The following is a 24971-nucleotide window of genomic DNA, read 5'->3' on the forward strand; positions in this document are numbered from 1 at the left end:
AACTGGAGAAGAAACTTCTTTCATATTTGTAGGCAATTTTCCTTGGCTCGTGATGATTGCAAACCGCAGAACGACCGAGGTTTGCTCACCTGCAAAAGCAACATGAGATGTGGCCACCCACCCACCCATCCTGACCCACGGCACCAGGGCTGCCGTGGGACACGCGCCAGGCCTTACCCTGCAGGAACACCAGACTCTCCCCTCAGAGTCACAGCACACCTCCCACATTTGGAGGTGCAAGCAGACAGACCCTACCTAAGAAACTGATCCTTCCTCTTCCTGCATGGACACATTTCACCCCAGGATTCCAGCTAGACATGGAAAGGACTGAACCATGGGATGGACTTGGGCAATGGCTCAAAAGAACACTACAGCCTGAGAAAGGATAAGTAAAGAAAGGGAAGAAACAGAGAGGGGTTTGAAGCAGCAATGCCAGCGAAATTGACAGGTAAACAGCACACAAGGGGAAACTGTGGTCACCGTAAGCATTCCTTTATGTTAAAAACTGTATCTAACCATGTCTTTAACAGCTGCAGAAGATGGCAATTCAAACATCAAGGTTTGTGGCTACCAGTGTGGGAGTGAAGGGAATATGAATGGGAAGTTGGGTCATATGGGAACTGAGAGCTTGTTGATTAGTGATAGCATGACTGGAAGCCTGCAAACCCTGCTCAGTCCAGGACCTGCAGGTTCTCAGCTGCTCAGGAAATCAAGTTTCCCTTATTTATGGCCCAAGGCTAGATCAATGCATTGGGGACCTTGTGGTAATTTTAAATTCAGTTCCTTTGGTCAACTCCAAGTCTCTCCTAAAGCTGAGTCACTTGGTTTCAAAGTGTTGTTTCCAACTTCTTGCAGGGCTGTCTTCCTGTCCCACGTCCTCCCCAGTCCCACCCTCCTTGCATGTGCACCCGCTGTCCCGTGGCTCAGCCTGCTCTTCCTCCATGCTGTCCCACTCCTTGCCACTCTTCCCCCTTTTGTCTCTACCTCACTTCCTTCCATTTTGCCTCTCCACTGCCTTCACCCTTCCCAACTAACCCTTTAATGTCACACTGCAGACTTCCATAAGTTTTGACAAATTTATTTTCCAAAATAGGAAGTGGTAAACAACCCCACTACTACACATTGTCTTCTGGTAAAAATCCTGTTACTTTATCCCCTCTCTACCATCTTCCTTTTGTTTGTCTTGGCTGACCTTTTGCCTACTCTTAAACTGCAAACTCTTTGAGGGCAGTGCCAGAATCCGGCCTGGATTCTATAAAGCACCTAATATGCTAAATACTATAAAAGGTCTGGTTTGTTTTCGTTTTGTTTCTTTCAATTTTCAGTAAGCTCACTGGACAACCAAGTAAGCAGGAGTTTAAGTAGACAGACATATGTGTCTTGTCAACAGGAAGTTTCTCTTGCATAACTTCTCTGGCAGTTCTGGAAAGCTAAATGCGGGTGCCTTTTTCCTCACTGAAAATTAACAGTCAGGGAAAAAAAAGCGAACCCATAAAGAAAAATCATTTCTGAGAAAGGAGATTCCAGAAAGGCAGATGATTTTTAGCACGCAGAGCTGCCCTTGTGAAACATCTGCTATGACGTAGTCCTGCCCTGGCTACAGACCAAGCGTATCAATAGCTCCATAGAGTAATGGGATAAGAAATGGGAAAATTGCCATTGCTTGTTTAGCAGCTTGCTTTGCTGATAAATGTCTGTCACTTTTCAAATAGCTACAGTGCAATTGTTTTTTGGGGAAAATATTTCCTTGAGCAGGAGGTTTGCAGGCCATTAGCTACTTCCCATCTGTGCTGGTGTTTTAATACCCCACACATGCACTTTGCTCCTTATTAGAAATTATTCACAGCTTTTGCTTATGGGCAGAGGCGTGAAGTTTAGAAATCATGTCAAATTTCATTACAAAAATTTCTCTTGCCTTACCAAACTTTTAAATCTCAAAATCATTAAAACCAGTATGTACTTGTTGTTAGAGTATCTACTTCTAAAGATTGCTGGGGGAAAAAAACCCTACTCTTTTAGACATCTGTAGTTTTACAATAATGAATGACTGACTGTATAAAAACAGGAGCTGACTAAAGTGGTGGCCACTGTGTGCTCGTTCCATGGCTAGAGGCAGAATGTCACTGAGCCAAGCAGTGCAATGTGCTGGAATTCATCTCATCCCTTTTCAAACCATGCCATGAACATTTTTTAATTCCCCCTGATAGCTGCTAGGACAAGAGACAGACCTCTGTTTAGTATCACACACTGTGTCTAACAGTATCTGCTTTCACTTCACACACTTACACTAAACAAGCAATCACTTGCTGTAAATTTAGCATGCCAAAAGGGACACAACCACCCTGAGTAACACCCCAAAACTAGAGATGTAGAAACATGGGTACTGTTGCAGATTTGTTCCAGGGATGAACTTGATTTCTTGTCTGAATCTTTTGCATTTTTTTCTTTCAAGAGATTTACATGAAGTTTCTATCCTAACTAGTTTTTAGATGCCACAGAATAAAATTAAGGGAGGAAAAAAATTCAGCATTAGAAAGTGCCCATGGAAGTACAAATATAGGAATGGAGCAAAACTTCTAAGTGATGACTTCACAGAGGGAAACTCGCATTACAATTTACCACTTAGACTGACAGGCAAAAGAACCAACATAGAGACAGTGACTTTTCAAGATTTATTGTAAAAAATAGTATTAAACAATAGGAAAAACTCCACTCCTTGTTCAACCCACCACATATTGCTTTAGGTAGAAACAATGGAAAAATTTGACAGAAATGTATTTACCCGTTCCTATCCATATATCAGATGATTCCAGCTACTCAGGACATGCTCATGGGAAAAATATTGGCAGGATCACAGCATATGGAAGTGGAAATAAAAAACATGCAGTATTTTCAATTGCAGTTGGGAGGCCTATTTCCTGGAGTCTAGAGATCATGTTGTTTTATCTGTTTTCCTTTAGCATTATGTACATTATCAGACTTTCATAACTTCAGACACCAACATAAAGCCCTGATTTTTTGCCAACAGTGACATACCCTCCTCAAAGATAAATGTGGAAACCAGAATGCCTGTCTTACTTCTGTTTGCAATTTCCTTTCCACAGGAACACGCACATGATATAGTTCCTGCTAACATATATTTAAAGCTTGGCTAGCCCTTTTTCACTTATACCAGTTCAGTCCCACTGGAGGTCCTCAGGGCAGCACAAACAATGGAGAATAGACTTCCAGCACCACAATGCATTTATTCTGGCCAAAAACTGCTTGTCCTAACACCAAATTACATACTTTGTATGACAATTTCTTTTGTCTACAAACAGAAATATGTCAGATTCTGCATTAAACTGTATTACAAAAAATGTAAAACAATACTTTCCACAGTTACTTTCTGTGGATTTCCTAACTCATCTCAAAACTGCGAAGTACCAGTGTTAGCTCAAACAGAGCTCAGTTTTAAGAGACCCAAAATAACAGGTGACAGTAATATTCACCTGGTGCAATTAGCTTCACTATCAATTGGCAAAAAGTTGACTTATTTTCATACTTTAAAGCACTAATCAGAGAAAACTTGAATTACATGGCACTGTTGAGACCACCCCAGTTTCAAGACGAGGGATGCACTTACACACAGGTGCATTGTTGTAGGTATGAGTACAGAACCCAAATACTCTGAAAATGGGTCTGCAGAAACCTAAGGATAATGCTAAACAAGAGAACCTAACCACTTTTTTCCACTGTTGTGCTTGAAGAAAACTTGTACCAACAACAGTCTGAGGTGAGTCACACAAATAACTGTCACTGGACTACACTGCAGTGGAAATTTTGGTCATTCTGAAAGAAGATACAATGGAGCGAGCAATACAGGAAATTCCATACCAAGAGGCCAAAGTCAAACATTTTTTCTCTTGCACATGGTAGAAAGTATTTTTGGTTACAAATTACTACTGCAAACAGCTTTCTCATAGATAAAACTGATAAAACTGTCTCTACCTAAAAAGCTCTGAGAAGGGTCAAAACCCCACAAACCACAACTAAAGAGCTTTGTCTATGTCCTCTTCTGAGTAGCAAGAGCCTCCTGATTTTAAGGAAGCCCCTCCTCTTGGTCAATCAATTCCGTTTTGGTGGAGAACACATCAGCCAACATGTGCTTTGGGATTTCAGACCCCCGGACTTTTAACGTGTAGCAGGCATTCTCTACTTTGGCCAGGCTCTGTTTCAAGGTATAGAGCTTCTTGGAGACTTCATAAGGTCCAGTGTTGCCAATGAAAGTAAACCCATCGTAAATCTGACGCAAGAACTGGCTCAGTTCGAAGGGTGTGTCGATGTCCCCGTTCCCAACGCTGCTGATGCACAGCCGCATCAGCTCTCCCGTCAGATCTGCCACTCCCAGCAGGTAATCCACTGGTGTTACCTTCAGGCTCCATGCATGAGGCTGCTTATCATGGGAATTGGAGGTCTGGGGACAGAAGGGAAAAAGTCCAGTACAGAAAACCATGAGAAAGCCATCTGTAAGGGTTCGACTACACACTAACTCATACAACATAACTGGAAATTTAAAACATTCTGGAAAATTAAATTGCATGGCTTTTTCACATGGTCTGATTTCAGAAGTACTAATCTCCTTCCTGCATATTCCTACTTGAGATGTTATTTTCATTCTAGCAAGCATGATAAACATAACCTAACTCTACCATCTTTATTTGCAAACAGAATTATCACATCTTTGTAGCAACATTTATCTCCACTTGTTTGGGGTTTTCTTTCATCTGACAGATCTCAACCTGACGGATTATTTTTTCCTAAACAGTCGATCCAAAGTTAGCAAATCAATCAAAAATAGTCTGCATTATGAAAACAAATAATGTCATTTCATAATACTATCTTGAATTTCAAAATATATTCTCTACAAGTAGCCATAGTATTCTCAGATCTGTTTTATATCAACTGAGCTCATTAAAATAGCAAACAAAAATCTTCATGAAGCAAACTCATTACAAAGTTACCCATTTGCTCCAATATCCAACTTTCCAATACTTTTTATTGCCATAATATTGGTAATGTAGGCAACAATGCAGGTTTCTTTCTGTTCACTTTTTCCCATAATATGCAATCTACCCAAATTGACAGATCTGGTCAGAGGCATGCACCCTCAGGTTAACAACTTCACAGTTGCTACCTCTGGTAAAACCAAGTGAATTTAAGCTAAAAATCAGGCTTCTCTGCAAATATCCTACAAGAGGATAATGAAAGAATTAGAAGTGCTTTACAGCAGAATCTCTTCATCAGAAGCAGACTCAGGAATTCATGCAAAGCAGCATTACTGCACACTGCACCTCAACTGCTTGTGCACTTGGTACCACATCACTGTTGTCACCTGCCAACAATCAAACTGCACCCAGTTAACCATGCTTGGTGACAGTAGTTTGTCCCTATGGGCCATTTAGGGCAGGGTAGGAGTATGGGCAAGTCAAGAAAAAGCAGATATGGTATCAGAGCTAAGGTATGACAGGACATCAGCTTGTCCTCTGAAAGGAATCAGCTCCAGGAGAGTTACAAATGATGCAGCTAAGACATATGCACAAGGGAAATACAGTGCCTCTAGTGACTAGTTCAATAACAGCAATAAGATTTCAGTCATGGAGCTCATCCTGCCTTGAATTTGTTTGTGCCCCCAACTTCTGCAACATCACTACACACCAAAAGGTCTTACAGACAGTGCCAGGCACTAAAAATCCCTCTGCTACATTTGTTAGCAAGTATTTCACTGTCCTGGATTGTTCACCGTATCAGAAAGAGTTCAGTTTGCTCTGAATAAAAAGGATGTGAAATTTATAAACTTGTATCCCATGGATTTAGTTTACTACTTATCAGAATAAAAGGCGTATTTTGAACAAGTGAGTCAAAGCCCACATGTATATTTAATCCCATTCCACTAACTGGCCTTATTTAATCAGATGCCAAAAACATGACTAAGCCTGCTCGCTGCATTTCCATCCCAGAAAGATGTTTGTCAATTTAGGAAAGAAAAAGTTTTACCATGTTTGTTGTTTCTTCTCTGTCTTCTGCTGTAAATATTAGTTGTTTGTTGATCTCTTCAACACTGATCAAAGATCGTGTTTTGATAAAATACTGAAACGAAACTGCCTCAACATATTCTTGAAGTCCTGCAAAAACAGCAGAAATAACCTCATGTTTCAAACTTTCCAGCAATAATCTATGCTCACAATTATTTATTTTTTTAAGAAATCTTTTAAGTGAGACTATTTGAAGGTTACCAGCAAAAAGTGAAAACTAACATAATCCAGAAATAACATTGAAACATAATCTAACATAGCACAGTTCTGAAGTATGAAAGTCAGACCAAGCACACAAACGTTCAAGTTTTTACTCCATCTGCATCTTTCATGCAGAACCTTCTGCAATTTCAATATAAAGCATCATGGTTCTCAGAAACATACTGAAGATCAGCTGCCCACAACGTTCCCAAGAGCTCATACTCATACTGTTTAATATCTGCATCAGTGTCACAGAGTGGAATCAAATGCACCCTCAGCAGGTTTGCAGATGACACTGAGCTGAGTGGTGCAGCTGGCACACCTGAAGGATGGGATGCCATCCACAGGGACGAAGACAAGCTTGAGAGTGGGCCTATGGGAATCTTATGCAGTGTAACAAGACCAAGTGAAAGGTGCTACACCTGGGTCAGGGATCACCAGTATCAGCACAGGCTGGGAGATGAACAGATCCAGAGCAGCCCTGCCCAGGAGAACTTGTAGTAGATACTTGTTTAAAACTGAACTTCTCTCTTCATTTTGCAAAAATCAGGGTCCTTAAAATACGCAGGTTTGGTGAAAATCATGTTCAAGACAAAGTATCTGTTGTTGCAAATCACTCTAGACAAAAAAAATAACAAATAAACAAAATAGACAGGACTGTGATGTCCAATTAGAAGTGATCCTGCTTTGGCAGAAGGGTTGGACTAGGTCATCTCTAGTGGTCCCTTCCAACCCTAACTGTTCTGTGATTCTATGAATAAGTGCGCTGTCCAAAAGAACTTACCCTCTAAAATTAAGGCATGCAGAGGGACAAAAGGAGTTGGTGTGTTGGAAAGGGAATAAAAGATGGGATAACAAATGTAGCTTGTACCAGATTTGTATGCCATCTACTGCTACCTGCCACAATTATCTCTCACTACCTATTTAGCAGATGGTGGTTTTATTATGCATTACAGCAAAGGTGAATTTTAAAAATAAAGAGTTCAAATGTTCAGCCAGATTTCACAGGTTGTCAGTTTATCCTTATGTATAAAGAGAAGGTTTGGGAGAAGCATGTGAGAAAAGTTCATAAGCAGAAAGCTGAAGCTGGCACTGCTGGTGGAAAAAAAGGCAGAAACAAAGCTGGAACAAACAACCACAGCAGTACTAAGCTAAAAAAAGTTGTAGAGACAAAGTCAATGCCTGTGTATATCTGACCCATGGACAGAGAAAGCCCAAAGAGGACATTAAAGGAACAGACACATGACAGAGATGCTTCTAGCAGAGATATTCTGAGCCATTTTAAGGGGATGACTTCACTTCAAGAGAAGCAAACAGGTACCATGCTGCAAGAGGGCCAGGATTAGACAATAGTTTTGTCAGTGAGAAAATGAGGATGCAACCAAGGGTACCAGAAGTAGAATCCTGTTTCCATTAGAATAATCTTAATATCCTCCACATACTTACTGTACAATACCCTGTACAGTGCCAGGACCTCAGCTTACAGAAATATGCAGGAAGAAGCAAATTTAGATTTCATCTGCATCAAAGAAATAGTCTAAATCAAAAATAAGAGAACGTAGATTTGAATAACAGATGAGTGTGGAAATACCCCAGAAAAACTAGACATAACCTCAAGGGGTAGAAGGCTTTCCACGTTACAATCCCAAAAGTATGATAAGTGACCTGCATCTTTTTTTCCTTTTAAATATATATTTGAGCAGAAGCAAATCAGAATGACAATTCCATTACAGTACTCTACAGCAGCACTGGGAAAAGCAGAACAAATATGCTCACACTCAACAATGCTGTTTACAAACCAGAACATAAACAGGGAGCTGGCAAGGCCAATTAAACACCATAATTTAATCAGCAGAATTCAGGTAAAGTATTCTGGGCACAAGCAATAGAAAAACATTAGATAAAAGCTACTCAGGATCTTTCAAGATAAATAACTTCAGAGGCTGCAGAGAGGTAGATTCCATCACTCACTCTCTCCCTGACTTACCTTCTGATGTAACAGGACCGGTAATCTATTATGAAATTTTGGCTTTTTCTGTGGATAAACTGTAAACTACCAGATACAGCAGCACTCAACATGACAACATCTGTGAGAACTTCCCTCTGCTATCTGTGGAGAAGACTATCACATACGAAGAATCAACTTGGCACTTTCCACAGCTCTCAGAGAGACCAAATCATCCCTCACACGTTTTGGTAAACAGTTTTCTCAATCAGTCAGATCTACCACTTTCAACTCACTCCACTGTACTACTTCACACACGTTTTGTCCTTTTCCATTGCAACTGTTTATCTCCTCTGTTCTTTTACCTTCATGTAATTTTTTATATGGGCATTTTTATACGTATGCACACACGTAAGATGCTTCCTTCCTCCTGCCATCCCACCCTAGCTGACATGTTTCAGCCTTGTGCTTTTTCCTTTTGTTTAATACCACCATGTGAATTTTGCACACAGTCTGTTTGCCATTTATTGTTACCTTCTCACAATTAGGGAATCTATCTCCCACTGTTTAGTAAGCCTTACAAAACCCTCTTAAAGTTACCATCACAAATAGATTGGTAACAAAACCTGTTTAAGACTCCTTCACAAAAAAAAAAAAAAAAAATTTACATTTATTTTTTTAGCAAGTCCTTCTTCCAGAAGCAGCTACAATATGACATTTCAATGACCCAAGACCTTGAAATAAGGTATTTCAATGTGCAGGTAGAAGGATGTTTAAACATGTTATGTTTTAGCTTAATGGTAGGACATCCACTATTTTCAGCAAATAATTCCCAAGGTGAAAAACCCCATTCCATTTCACTACAGCATCCAACAATACCTTTCCCCTTATGCTCTTGTTTTGGATTTATTCCAAAATTGGCTTATTTATGGATTGAGCTGCCAGTAATGGAATAGTTTTTAAGACTGCCTTTTATAGGTTTGGATTTTTTTGTAGTACAAGGACAAAAATACCAATTAAAAACACTGTATTATTTTTACTAGTACCTCTTAAAATTACAGATGTAAAGCAAAAAAGTAGCTGTTTAAATATTTTGATATTTTATTACATTTATTCAATAAAAATAGCTTGTACTAGACAAGTGACAGTGACCCAGCATAGCAGCGCCCTTCTATGTCTTAAAAAATTATTTTCTACATAAGACTAGAGAGCTACACTGAGATCTCTTCTGAGCATGTATCTACAAATAAAGGAGATTTTCCTGTCTGAAAGCTTGAGGACATTTTTGCCAGCTGATATTCAAGACATTTTTCCTTAACTACATACGCGGCTCCAAGGAGACAAAGTACTTTCCCTAAGAAACTCAGCAAAAAAAAATAGGTTTCTTAAATGAAAAAAAACTTTTTTAAAGTCATTGGAGCACTCAATCCAAGAGTCAAATGAATGTATAAGACAGAGGAAAAGCTAGTTCTATTTAAAGAATGAGTAAATAATAGAAATTACTTAATTGCAGGAGACATATTAGAGTAAACAGAACTAATTCCACCCGAGATGTGCATGTATCCATGCATGAATGGAAGCTTCAACCCAGAATGACACATACAATAAGAGATGAAAACTGCCTTCTAAAATTTTGTTTACTTCATTTCCTCCTTTAAATCTCAGTTCAACAGTTACAAAACAGGTTTGAAAGGATTTCATGCTTCTCAGTTGTTAAGGTTGGCAATGCCAGGACCACCTGCTATCTTCCCAAATAAGCTGTTTCTCTCCCTGTTTCTTCTCACTTCTTTGTCAGGTCCTTCTCCTTCTTTGTCAGGTTTCTCTCTATCTTTTTGTTTAGAGAAGAGCCTGTGCTGATGGTTAGGACACAAGCAGATAGACACAAGCCTGTGCTCTCTCACCCAGCTCCTCCCCTAAGCCGTGCAGCAGGAATCACAGGCCAAGAGCAGAAAGATGGTAGGAAGATACACCCAGCAAGTTTCTTCCAGGATCACTGCATGAAGGGTGGGGCACATTATTTACAGGGCGAGTCATGTGAAACTACCCACTTGCTGATTCATTACAAAACCAAAACAGCACTGACAAGGCTCTATCTTATTCTCATATTTAGGCTGGCAAGTTATATTGTCATTAAAAAAACCCAAACAGATAGAAACATCCCTTCTCTCTCCTTCCCCCCAAAACCAAAGAAATTAACAACAAAAGAAACCCCACCACCAAAACCTAGAAATCCCTGCCACAATCCAGAAAAACAAAGTCATATTCTTGTGGAAATCACAAACAGAGAAATAATTCTACAGAATATGGGGAACATGGTAAACTTAAAGAACTTGTTTCTAGAAGCATATGGACACACAATAAGTTTAGCAGTATTAAAACAAGAACTAAAGCCAGTGTCATATTAAAATGAAACTGGTAATTCACACCTTAATCTACTCCTTTAAAGTTCACTGCATACTTGACAATGATTCCTAAGATTCAAACATCTTTTTCTGGGCAGAAGGGGTAAAAACTTAAATAATTAAACTTAAACTACAATCAAACCATTTTGTTGATTGTGAGCATGAAGTCAAACATACACTGAAAGAGGATAAAGCCAGCTCTCCTCACAGACAGGAATGCTCTGGACATCCTGTTGCAAAAATGGCTTAAAATTCCAGTCAGAGATGGATTTTATAAAACAGTACTAACTAATGCAAATAAAAGTCTGTATGAGCTTACATTTTTGGAATAAAACATATTTCTATGCACTGAGTAATAATTCAAAAGCTAGGTAGGTTTACTATCATATCAGTAAATAAAATAATGTAAATCTCTTCTATAAAGCCCTAAATGCTTTGTTCATTTGTCAATTGCTACTTGACACATCCACAGCCACTAAAAAGTTCTGCTATATTCTAGCTGCATGTGTTGAAGTGATGTATTTCAGACACTGAAGTGTTAATACTGTTTGCATTTTGTTTAAAGTTGAATACACACCAAATTCAGGTGAAAAGGTAATACCAGGATTAGTCAGTTTTCCCAAAAAACCCAGAAACAAATATAAGTTCCCTATCAGACAGGTGCCTGTGAGCATTAGCTAAATTATTTCTCCAAACAGGCACAAAAACCCTTCAAGGAACTGCAAACAATATTTTAATCTCTCATTGCAGAGAACAGGCAATCAGGCCTTTTTTAATATTGTTATTAAAAACACATGGACATACAATAAATAATAGGCCTTTCTGCAGATGAGGAACTGTGGGTGAGAAATTCACAAACTTTTATTTTGCTTCTACTTGGGGACCTGAGGGATATAACATGGTTACTTTTGTAATCAAGGTTTTTGTTCTGAAGTTTGGGGTTTTATTCCAACTTTCCAGCCCCAAATGCAGTAATTCTGAAGAGCACCCAATGTTTTACATGAGTTTTTAAAAAAAACTATTCCTGTGATAAATAGTCCTCCTGACCTCTTTGATTACCCCCAATTGCCTTCATAATTAATATAGTTTTAAAAGTCATTCAGTCAGACAGCAATTTTACACTACTGACAGCCTGGAGGGCAAGTGTTCAAGATACCAAAGAAAGGAAGCTCTGACTCAGCCAGGATGTTCAATGATCAAAGAAAGAGCACCTAACACAACACAGCTTCTGCAGTTCAAAACAGTGAAAGTTCTTCTTAAGGTGATGCTGCTTCCACGAAACACACCCAACTCACAAGCACATCAGAACAAATAGTGGCTATTTGTCCTCACAAACACAGATCTGTGAGATGGCACAAAGGTACTTCACCACTTGCCAACCCACATGACTGCAAAACTGACCCACCTATCTCCCCACATGACTGCAAAACAAAAACCGAACCACAATGTGCTACCCGGTTGTTTCTTGGAATGGAGTTCCTCTATGACACATTCTCCTGTGTGATTTTAAATAAACAAACAAAAAAGCTCATACGTCCTTTTTTTTAGCTTCTCTTATGTTCCAGCTGCACTTGGTTCCTGCAAAAGCTGGAGAGATATTGGTCTGTGAATGACTAATGGCAATAGCTGCAGGCTTGAAAAAATTCCTGAGCCAGAGCACAAGGTCTCCTCCATTTGCCAGCTATGAAACTGAATTAGAAGACAAACTGAATTAAAAGACAATGTCAGGTTGTCATGTGAGTAGCTGCAGTATTTGTTATAACAGTACAGCAGGACTTTAGGACAGATAGGTCTTAAGTTAGAAGCAGAAAAGGACAATCTTTGATCATGCTGACCCACAGCATACATCTTTAGAAGACTACATAGCTTCCCTTATGGACTTCTGCTGCTCTGAACGGCTACTGCTGAATTTACATCTCCTTCAGGGATGAGCTCATAATCAATTTTCACACAGTGCATGCCTAGTTTGTTCATGCCAGAATTTGCATTCATGTTTGCAGGTTTGTTTTAATTTTTTGTGTATAGATGTACAAAACCTGCAGCAGAAAATACAAAGTGAGAGGCTTTGCAGTTGCTTTTTTTCCCCTCTCCTTAGAAGAACCTAGGGGAAAAAATCATGAACCAAAAATAAGAAAAAGAACTGAAGGAATCAAATTTCAAATAGGCAACTTGCAGAATAAATAACCAAACCAGTTTGACTAAGTGGGGATATGAGTTCAGAGAAACACAGAAAGTAACAAAACAGAAATAAATTAACAAAACTGTATCTGATAACCATAACCTTATTCACTGCAAATGCTGTTAATTCTCCAGTATAATCAGGAAACTTTGTTTCCATTTCTGGCATTTTACCCCTCACCTACAACAGCAAGAGATTAATTCTTCAGTTACATCCTGTTCCTGTGTTACTGTGTTTTCCCACCATCTTGCATAAACCTGATTGCTTCCTTCAGGGTCAGCTTTCCTTTCAAGTTTTAGGTGTATTTAGGTCTTATCCTGGGTGAGACATTTACAATTCATGATACCTTCCTCCTGCAGTACAAAGCTTTTCCTTTCTATTACCAACCTAAAATTAAATATGCCATCTATTTTAATTTCAGTTTTTAAGCTCTCTCAAGAAAAAAAAACCCAAAAAACCAGGTGTTCCTGATGTGCAGAACAGTACATTGATATTATATCCTTGATATTATGTACCTTGATATTATTTCACAAACACATGTGTATTTACAAAGGTAGAACAATCTGAGTATGTTATTTCCATATTTTGAGTTTAAAAGCTAAGAAAAAAAATCCAAACAAACACCAAAACAAACCACGTAAACACGTGGTCATTATGTGGATAGCTCCTTTATAGTTTGCATTCAAATTAAATCCTTCATACAACACCTAAAACCATGTTGTTACTTAAATCATCAGTGGCCTGCTTGGGGAGACCCCACTCATCTCCATAGCATTTCTTACAGCATCCTGTCATATACTGAAGTTAAAAAGTGGCATTCTAGTGCAACTGAAGTATTTCCTTTTCATCCACACAGACTAAACTAGCCTGGTCCAATCGAGCAATGTAGTTTGTTGCAGTATCTTACACGCCTAAAGTGACTCTAAATGGCATAAGGCAGGAGACAGAAATAATCTCCATTATATCAATCTCCCAGAACACAAACAGTGCCTGCACAAGATAAATGATGTGCTAGACTGCGTCAGTGCTGAACTTTTACTCAGAATTTCCTGCATCATCATCAGCAGAAGCAGCCACAGAGCAATAGTTTTGACAAGGTGCTGACATTTTACAGCCTCATCATCTAATCCTATTGAGAGTAAGTGCAGACATGATAAACAGCTAATGAGCTTCCCTGTGCACACCACTCCACTCGCCACTGCTGCAAGCACAGGCACACAGCAAAGGTCAGCCAACAGTGCTTCACTTGCATCTACCATCATCAGCCCATGCCACTCCACTTAAGAAGCTCCAGAAGAATTATGGGCTCCCCATTCAGTATTTTGTCTTAAGGGGAAAAAACTAAGTAAAGTCCTCAAATAACTAGAGATTTCATTTAACAAAGTCACATTAAAAAAGTACTCCATTCAATCCCAGACAGCGCCAACTAATCGAGCAGTCCTTAATTTTCCCTCTGCATACACAAGTTTTGCATTTATGCAGAGTAGACTTAGAATATGCTTTGAATAATCACATACATCCTAACATAGGTTGGAAAAGACTTTTAGGATCAACTGAGTCCAACCACTAACACAACACTGCCAAGTCCACCTAAGCCACGTCTCTAAGAGCCACATCTATATGTCTTTTAAAGACTTCCAGGGATGGTGACTCCATCACTCTCCTGGGAAGCCTATTCCAATGCTTGATAACCCTTCCCATGATTAAATTTTTCTTAATATACTATATAAACCTCCCCTAGACTGACTTGAGGCAATTTCCTCAGATCCTATTTCTTGTTACATTGGAGAAGAGACCATCCCCCAGCTGGTTGCATTCTCCTTTCAGGTAGCTGTAAAGAACAATGAGGTCCCTCCTCCAGGCTAAACCTCCAGCTCCTTCAGCCACCCCTCAGCAGACTTGTTCTCCAAACTCTTTACTTCTTCCATTGCCCTTCTCTGGACACACTCCAACACCTTAATGTCTTTCTTGTAGTGATGGGTCCAAAACTGGACACAGAACTTGAGGTGCAGCCAGTGCTGAACACAGGTTGGCAATCACTGCCCTGGTCCTGCTGGCCACACTGCTGCAGAATGCCACTGGCTTTCTTGGCCACCTGGGCATGTACTGGAGGATCATGTTCAGCTGCTGTTGACCAGAAACTCCAGGTCCTCTTTCCAGTGGGCAGTTTTCCAGTTACTCTTCCCCCAGCCTGCACCACTGTATGGGGTTGTTGTAGCCAAAGTGTAGGACCCTACACATGTGGTAGAGCACTTCTTTCTTAAATTCCATACAGATCTTTTCTGTATACTCTTGATATTTCCCTCAGTTGCTGATAGTTATATATATATATATATATAAATGCTCACACACAGAGACACAATACAAATTTTTTAAAAATCCTGAAAAATTTCTACCTTCCTTTCATAAATTTATACAATCTTTTTCAGTCCTTTCTTGCATAGTGTCTCTCAACAATTTTAAAGAAAGAGTACATATTTCCTCACAGGATATATAAGGTATACACTGCAAAGTGGGCCAAAGGAGCAGGAATTCTATATTACAAATAGTAAAGCTTTAAAAATATCAACAAAGCAGAACATTCTAACATAACAAATGAAGAGCTCTGCATTAAAAAAAAGACTTCATTATTTCAGTATCTCTTTGTTTGCTTGTTTAATCATCCCCTGGGACAATCTGTACTGTTAAGAAACGTGTAGAAAACAGTCATCAGTTTTTGTTGTTGTTCAATTAGTGCTATACTCAGTGTTTGAGCTCATGCAAGTGTCCTTTGGGGAAACGTCCTGCGTGCCATTAGCACTATTCTTAATGAGGGAAAGCATGAAACTCCTTTAGTGCTCTGCCAGAATTGTTTTATCTTCAAGTCAAAAGAACAACTGCTTGGAGTAACCCCAAAAAAAGCATTTAACAATTACAAGTGGCAAACAATATTCCCAAGCATAATACTCATAGCATTCTTCTATTTATAGGCTAACAGTTATTATACTGAATAAAATATGTATTAGGCAGCTTTATTATGCAGACAATCATGATTCCCCAGTTAAGGCTGCTACAGTGGTTTCCATGATAAGCTCCATTTTGAACCCTTTTACTCCTTCTGTGAGAGGTAGGGTGGGGAACAGGAGGATGTTTCATGTTTGGTTTCAAGACAAAGGAGAATATTTTTAGGAAGTTTGAGGTTAATTAGACAGGCTGCTTTTGAGATATGGGACATAAGTGTTTCTTTATTCTTTTTAGAAGAAAAAAGTAGTTTAATGGCAATGTTCTTGTTCATAAAAAGCTTTTTAACTAGTTCTCCAGAATTTCTTTAAAATACAAAATCAGAGTTGAAAACTAGGTTAAAGGAAGGTCAAGAATTACAGCCCTAGGAAATATATAAAGACAAAGGATCTAGCACTTTTCCTAGCTACATTTCTTTTCAAAAAGACATGGAAGCTTTTTCCACTGAAAAAAAAAAAAAAAGCAAAGCAACAATTAAAGAACACTACAATTAAAACCAAAACTAAAAGCAACACTTAATTATTATCACTGTTCACCTCTCACTTACAGTTCTTCATTAACAGTGGCAGGCAGGTGGAATAAAGCATTCCCTCTCTCAGCTGCTCTTCATCATACTGTCCCTTAATTCTTCCTGTTTCTAGGTTTTCTATCTCAACTTCATAATCCTGACATCGAGCACCTTCTCATCTCTGACACTCCTTGATCCCAGCTTCAGCATAATCAAGATCTACATGCCTTGAAGCCTGCATATTCCCTTTTTTGCCATCCCAATGACTAACCGGAGAGCAGAGGATTACAAATGATAACAAAGGTAAAAGTAAACATGAAAGCTAGCATTTTATACTTGTTATGCACAAAAGCTCATTTACACAATGCCTAAAAGCATTCCCTGTCTTCCCAGTGACACACAGGTATATTGTAATATTCTCATATTAAACATGCACTATGGGCAACAGCTAGCACAAACTTTCCTCGCAGAGGAACACATACAGAAGAGCTAGAACATAAGTAGATGCTGTGGATGATGTACAAAACAGAATGAAGACAACTTCAGTTGGATTTTATAAACAGTCTTCTTAATGAGGCTCAAATACCTAATTACAAAAAAAACAGGGAAAGCTTAGGGCCAAGCAGGATTATACAACTGATGGGAGTGCACAGACTTGTCATTTACCTCACCTGAAGAGAAGAAAAAAGCAAAAGTACAGCCATTTCTAGTTCTAACTTCAGAAATGCAGTGGGGGGTTGTGTATTTCTACCCTTTGGTTCTGTCCAAAAAATGCAAAGTTCAGGTATTTGAGAGACTGCATACCTTTTTACTTCTTCTCCTCCTTATCTAGCACATTAATACCTTCTTGCCTTCCTTCTTTTTCACCTTGAGAGGTCAGTAAGATTCATTCTCTGAAGTTTTCTTACGACTGTAGTAAGAAAATTCTTGGACAATCTCATCCCAAGTCCCATGTAAGCATTAAGGATGTGCTACCATACATGCAATTGTGTGCAGTTCAGGGTGTCACAATTTAAAAAGGATGTGAAGGTCCCTGAAGGCACCCAGAGGAGATAAACAAGCTGGTGAAATGGTTGGAAGGAATGTCCTATAAGGAGCAGTTAAGGATCTTTGAAAGGTGGTCAAACATAGGAACAGGCTTCCTAGAGAGGTGGTTGATGCCCCAAGCCTGTCAGTGTTTAGAAGAGGCATTTGGACAATGCTCTAAATAAGTTGTTTTGACTTTTGGTCAGCCCTGAAGTGGGCAGGCAGTGGCACTGGATGATCATTGTAGGTTCTTTCCATCTGAATTTGCCTATTCTGTTCCAAAAGTTTTGCAGCTTTGGAGGCATTGAGTCATCATACACATGTAGAAGGTCTCTAACTTCCTCTGCTAACTACTTCTACTACTAACCACCCCTAGAGTAACTCATCCTTCTCTAAAATGGACAAATACATTTTAGCCATTTTAAGAGGCTGAGATTTACAACACTGAAAAAAAACTATTGAAAATTCTAAACTGTTCCAGACAGAATACTTGCAGTTGTTTTGTCAACAGTTTATTCAGGTCTATTCTTAATGAGTACTAATGAGTACCTTTGTGCAAGTCAGAAACAAATTACACAGGAAATCAGTGTAGCTGACAGTGTGGATCTACCAAATACACAAAGCAAAGCTGAACAAATTTTTTTTTCCATTAATTTCTTTATTTTCAGATTGCTGTGGCTAGCTTAAGTTTAGGTATCTGTCATGTAAAAAAGAAATCTAACTTCTGATTTCTGAAAATATGCATTTTTTTTAAAGAAACAAAAACAGTTGGGTTTTTTTTTTACTAAGAGAAGAGACTCTCAATCTAGAAAACCAGCATGAGGTTTGCTTACTTGCTTGGTAAGAACATGGATACACACAGAAGTTATTGTGCAGTAACTTTCCATATGTCTGGTCTTGCATGTGAGATGAGTGAATCTAATTCCAGGCCCACTGCTCCCCAGTAGAACTAGAGGCAGGTAAGCCTCTTTGAATTTACTGCTACAAAGACAAACATCAAACAAAACAGAGACAGTTCAGGTGAGGCAGCTGATGCAGAGTAAGTGGTTATCCTGTGAGAATCTTGCTCACAGGGCATGGCTGATGGCTTGCACCACAGTCTCACAAAGATCCATGAGGCAGCAGACCTCCAAACACTGCTGTTCTATACACAGCATTATATGACTCACATGGGACTACAAACTTCAGGGGTTATTCAAACAAACTTTACAGGTCACAATGAGGTTTAAAAACCTTTTGTTCATAAAACTGAATGCAAGGATTCTCAGCTTTTAAAAGCAGTACTTAAAATGAAAATTAAAAGACTTTTTCAGTGTGTTAAGATACTCATAATACACTTTGAATAGTATTGTTCACAGTCTGAGATCATCTGTAGTGTCATCATTTTGAATTACCTCTTTTCATTGTACCAGGACAGTACAATATTTATAGTACTTGGCTATAAAATAGCAGCAAGAACATATAGATTAAGTGGCTCTAAGGAAAATTACTAATATCTAATTTGAACAACCCAATGCATCACAGGTAAGAGGACTGTGGAATTAATCAGAGCCATTGAAGACTATCAGGGTAAGCTCCTTCTAGTTCCAAATTGCTGAACTGAGACTCAAGACCTGTCTCACTCTTAAACTAAAGCTTGTGTAAGACATGAGTACAAGTAAATCTGAGCATTGTTTGTCTTGTAAATTACATACACATATTTGCTGCTGGTTTATCAAATCAATCATATGGACATTTTAAAACTGGGGAACATCTTCAGGTCTCATCAGCTGAAAAAGTTTTGCCTAAAGAAAGGAAAGTTTTGCCTAAGGAAAGATATACACAATTACAAATTGTTAAAAATGAGATTGATAAACATAAAACACTTTTATAACATGACTAAGATGCCAAAGAAGCAGTTCCATATTTTACTCATGTGTTGCCACAACCAAGGCATACCAATTTTAGGTAATATTCAGATTGTCAGCTAAGAGTCAGCAAAGAAATATGGTTTGACAGCAAGAGTTATGAACAAACTGGGATTTAATATCTCAAGAATGCTAGCAAAGACTGCTATTTACACAGGAGCAGAAAAAGATGAAACATACAAACAGGTTTAATGCCTGTAAAAGAGAGGCAGAAGAAAGAAAATGCTAATCCTAAGGATTTAAATTCATTAACTTTATCAATTCAAAATCACTTTATCACTCAAAATGCGTGATTTCACAAGACAGCTGGTCCCACTCTCCTCTTAGAACTGTAACCCTTCAGGAGGGGCAAAAGCATGTGCTACATATATTCCTCTCAGTCAGAGAGACCAGCCAGTACATTTGTTAGAATTACTCCCAACTTCAGACTTAAGGGCAGGGTCCAAACTGTTCCAGCTGTAGACTCCCATTTACATCTTCCTTTAAACTGCAACGAAACTGTAGGACAATAGCTTCTCTAATATCAGAGCTAACTTTGCTAGTAACAAAGATTAACCTGAGTCCTGATTTATAACCACAGATATGTAACAAATTCAGGCCTGTAGCATGAAGAAGTATTGCTACATAAACTAAGCTTAGTTCAAAACTGCACACTTCTCCTATTTTTACATTATTTACCTGGAGATATAGCTCTGTGGAACTGATACATGTCTTCTCCAATCAGTTCTTGTGCAACCTGCTTGATCTTCCTTCGGACAGCATCTAGCTTGACTTCAGATTCATTTAATATCTCTTCCCCGTTGGGAGCACTGCAACCATAAAAAAGAAACTGAAAAAGCAGTTTCCAGAAATGAACAAACAGTTTAAAAGCATTACACTTTTTCTTGTGCTAATCAATACAGTTTTACTGGCTTCAAGAAAAAGCAAAACTGATACTAGAATGAGAGACAGTTTAACTTTCCCAGATACTGATTGCAGATTCTGAAATTTTGTAGATTCTTACCAAGAAAATAATCAACCAGCCAGAGTTCTGATAGCATGATATTTATTCCAGACTACAGTCATTATTATTGTTTAAGAAAGAGGTGAAACACATACTAAGGCTTCCAAAAATATCCCAGAAAACTAGCAGTATTTACAGAAGCCCTTCAACTTCCTAAAAAAAAATTATTATTTTGCAATACTTAATGGTATTGCAAAATACAATACATTATGTACTTCTACATGTGATTTTTTTTTTTTTAAAGGAAGTAGTTATGGACTATGCTGTTCAGGAACAGCTGAAATATCTGATTCATAACCACAACATATACTTGGCATTCAAAGTTTAGTTTATCTAATTTCCTTTAAACCTTCTACTCCCTTGAGCCCAAATAATCCCCATGGTATATTAGTTTACAGTCTCTTTAAGGAACTACTGATTAATTGGTCTCAAGAAAACATTTAAAAGCAAACAGTAAAATTTACTGAAATTAAAGCCACAATAACTGTGAAAAGCAAAGGAGGAGAAAATACAAAATACAGCATGGAAAACTTCAACTCTCACAAAACCAAGAATGCCTTATATAGCCGGAATCTAAATTCAGAGTAATGAATGTTCTTTCCTCCACAAGTTCCCAGCTACCTAGCCCCTGCAGTGGGAGTAAGTTATTTACAGTCAAGGCTGCAGAGGTTACTGGCACTATCACAGTACCTTTTTGAAGAAGAAAACCAAGTTAAAGAGCAGGCAACTCCAGAATTTCCATTTATAACTAACTATAAATAGCTACTACTTCGACATAACTATATTGATAGGTAACAAAACATAAATTAAGATAAATGAAATTACAAAGAAAAGAAATAGGGAGAGCTGTTACAACATGCAAGACCAGTGTTTGCCACGTACAGCAAACACTTTATACAGCAGGCTATGCAAAGCTTCAAATTTTCCTGTTGCTCTTCTAGTCTGTCTCTGGCTTCCAAAGATTGCTTGAAGGCTCATGAGAACACAAAACATACAGAGGCTCAAAACTTCACACAGAAGCCTATCCAGCTGCAGTATTTACATACACAGACCCCAGGTCACCTCCTATTTGCATTGATGACCTCGGGTGGGGGTGCAACAACCAAAACAGTGACAGAACTGCCCGGGCAAGTAACCTGAAGGAAGGGTGCATACTCTTCTCTCACAGCTTGCTGAAAGCTGGAAGGCTCTCATCTGCTGCTCACTCTACTGCTCTACACTGGTTTAATAAACCAATAAAACCAACCCAGAAACCTGAACCAGCATCTTTTAATTTTGTAACTGGAGTATGCATTCATTAGCTCGCATCCACCCTAAAGGATGTTTATGGGAAGTTAATTAAATTCCTCTCAACAGAACATTGCAGCTGTTACTCACAGACAACACTGAAGGCAGATTGTAGTTTCTGTGAACACTTTCACACTCAGTGTGACCTACCTGATGAACCTGTGGAGCAGAAATATTGTTCTTTTGCTTTCGATCGTTATATCCCGGCTGAGCTTCACAAGCCGTTCGTATTTATCGTGCCTGGTGTCAAGCTCCAGCTGGAATGCTGCAGAGTCAATCGTTAAAGCAGAAGCTCAATTATCACAAGAACAAAGAGCAGAGGAAGAGAAAAGCACCTGTGCTGCACTAACTCCTTACAGACTCCCCCAGCCTCGTCCCTGGGTGCCTTTCCCCAAGGTGGGCAGTCCCTGCGTGGGGCATGCCTGCAGACACCATCACTGCCTGTCACCTGCCAGAGCTGCAAAATTCATCATCAATACTTCCCTTGTTTAATAAGTCAGGTTTAACTAGATATTAATCCTGATGATGCCTTAAGGCAGCCTAAACAATTTTTAAGGTAAAAAATTTGGTTCTGCTAATAAAATATATTCCACAATACTGCTGTTTTGGAAACTGACTGAAAATTTCATCCTAATTCAGCAAGACAAATAAAAAAATAAAATCCTACAACCATTTCTTAATAAGACTCAGCAGTGCCTAAACCAGTCAAACAAAAAGCATCAGTATAAGGAACATATACTGTTCAAAATGCACCATTTAGTTATAAGAAATGTTGCATTTCACATGCCAGCTGGATTTGGCCAAAAAGTTGAGTATTTTAATATCCCTAAGGATTAGAAGTACTCAAGAAAAGTGAGATCGATTATTTAAAATAAGTTCTGACTTGTTGATACTAGTTCTCTCTAACTACAACTAATACAGAGAAGAGAAGAAGTGTATCTGGTTTTGACAGTCAAACACTATGAAGGTTTCATGAGTATCATTAACATTTTATACAACATTATTCTAGTAAATAAATCATTAACAGATGCTTACAAGCAATCTAATAAATTTCCTATATAAATGTCTGATCAAGCTCAAGAAGATGCAGAACATACATCAAGAGGTTACATTTTTAAAGGGTCTGACAAGTGAATAACATTTAAAAAAGCAGAACAGTTCACTGGCAAGTGAGGTTTAGATGACACTAGAAAAATAGTTCTGTATTTCTCATTGCCTTGGTAAAAACACCAACTGGTTCTCATTTTGTTCTGTTCTTCCCACTCTTATTCTAAAACTCTAAGATAAGTCACAAATGCTCCTACTGATCTTTTAATTCCTATACATGTCTGTTTGATGTCTCTTGCAAATTCTGAAAGTCAATTCCTCTCCTGATTTATCACCAAAATTAAACACTTACTAAACCTTAACCTTACAAATCAAGGTAACATCCACTCTCTTTATCACTGACCTGTCATATTTAAAACATATTAAAAAAAAAAAGTGATAACTCCTTGGGTTTTGTAATTATTCTAGAAGACATTTTCTCATTACTTTTTTGGAAAACATTGGTGCAAATAGATAAATTCAAACACATCTTTCTTTCAAAGATTAAAAAGAGCAAAATGTGACCACCCATTTAAGCCCATGCATTAATGAGGCAAACCTGGCTGTGTGTATAGATCAGGGAATGAGCGGCTGAAGAGCCCTGCTGCAGAAATGGGCCTGGGGGTCCTGGTCAGTGGCAAGTCAAATAAGAGTCAGCAGTGCCCTGGCAGCCAGGAGGGCCAACCCTGTCCTGGGGGACATCAGGCACAGCATGACAGCCAGGCAAGGGAGGGGATTGTCCTGCTCTGCTCTGAGCTAGGGTGGCCTCACCTCAAATATTGTGTGTTGGGTTTTGGGCAAAACAATAGAAAAAAGGTATTAAGATCTTAGAGAGCATCCAAAGGAGGGAAATGAAGATGGTGAAGGGTCTGGAGGGGAAGCTGTACGAGCAGCAGCTGAGGTCACTCAGTCTGTTCAGCCTGGAGGAGACAGAGGGCAGACTTTCAACATCCTCATGAGGAAAAGCAAGCAGAGGGCAGGTACCGATCTCTTCACTCTGGTGACCAGTGACAGGACTCAAGGAGCAGCCTGAAGCTGTGTCAGGGGAGATGTAGGTCAGGTATCAGAAAAGATTCTTCACCCAGAGGGTGGCTGGGCACTGGAACAGGCTCCCCAGGGATGCTGCTCAGAGCAACAATCCTGTCTGAATTCAAGAAACAACTGTACAATACTGTCAGGCACATGGTGTGATTCTTGGGATGTCCTACACAGGGCCAGGAGTTGGACTCTATCATCCTGACGAATCAATTCCAACTTAGCATAGGCCATGATTATATGACTAAGTTGTTTAGATTCAGACAATATACAGAAATAGTGCCCAACTGGTTCACCTTACACAACTTGCTCAATTATAAACCATCTGGAGCATACCTTTTCCTAATGCTTTTGCCTGACTGGAGACAAAGACCACCAGCATCTTTGTCTGGGGCAGTGCACTTGGTGCACTCTGCATTGCACTAAACACTTTCACAATAAATACAAAGAGTGGATGTTTGAAAAACTTTGAAGAAACCATGTCCCTTAAATTCCTTCTGAAATTAACCAAACACAGATGAATGGATCTCATGAAAAGGGAAGGAAACAAGCTATTTTGAAGTGGAAGCAATGGCAACTTCATGACAAACTGATATTCATGACAGTGAAAAATTAAAGTTGAAAGTACCGTTGCTCTACTCAATTCAGAACAAGGGTATATACAACACTCAGTATAAATGATAGAGTAGTTTGGCTGAAAGAAGCCTTAAAGATCACCTAGCTCCAACCCCTCCTCCCATGGACAAGGACACTTTCCACTAGATCAGGTTGCTCAAAGCCCCTTCCAACCTGGCCTTGAACACTTCCAGAGATGAGGCAGCCACAACTTCTCTAGGCAAAGTTCAGGGGTCATGGTTAATCATCTGCCAAGCTGATTTACACGGAAAAATATAAACACACACTTTTAAAAAACCCAGGAAGTTATATGACATTGAAGTACACATTAACCATCTAAAGCAGCCAGACAGCTTATATGTCACCCTTCTTAGCTTCATAAAAAATATGTGGCATGGGGAAGATTTTACAACAAGAATTAATCTGTTTGCCATCCCAAATCTCCTTCCTTCTTCAGTCAAGGTTTCTCATTTCTAAAGGTCAGCTTTGCTTTGTTAGGGGTTGTCTAATGAGAAATTTAAATTTACTGTAATTTAAGTTTGGTTTGGTGAAAAATCCTACAAAAACAGTATGGCTGAAGGGAAGTTTACATCTACCTAAAGAATCTCAAATATTTGTTAATATTTAAAAGGTATTCAAACTGAATAAAGTGACTACATAAAGGCCTACATTAGTTAGCTGAAGTCTTTTTTTGAAAAAGTGC

General features: G+C 38.8%; 1 protein-coding gene across 5 annotated transcripts in view; it reads right to left on the reverse strand.

Annotated features, from left to right (window-relative positions):
- Positions 1-2660: 2660 nt before the first annotated feature.
- Positions 2661-24971, reverse strand: part of TSNAX (translin associated factor X) — a 31121-nt gene continuing 8810 nt past the window's right edge. For all 5 annotated transcript variants that reach the window (XM_079330423.1, XM_079330419.1, XM_079330420.1 and 2 more), the window contains exons 3-6: positions 21683-21797; positions 19921-20051; positions 6037-6164; positions 2661-4456 (exon numbers count right to left, since the gene is read on the reverse strand). In XM_079330423.1, the coding sequence (XP_079186549.1) occupies positions 4082-4456; positions 6037-6164; positions 19921-20051; positions 21683-21797 (749 nt within the window). In that variant the 3' untranslated portion in view covers positions 2661-4081. The remainder of the gene's footprint in view (positions 4457-6036; positions 6165-19920; positions 20052-21682; positions 21798-24971) is intronic.

Source organism: Erithacus rubecula, assembly GCF_903797595.1.
Source record: "Erithacus rubecula genome assembly, chromosome: 2".
In the NCBI taxonomy this organism is placed as follows: domain Eukaryota; kingdom Metazoa; phylum Chordata; class Aves; order Passeriformes; family Muscicapidae; genus Erithacus; species Erithacus rubecula.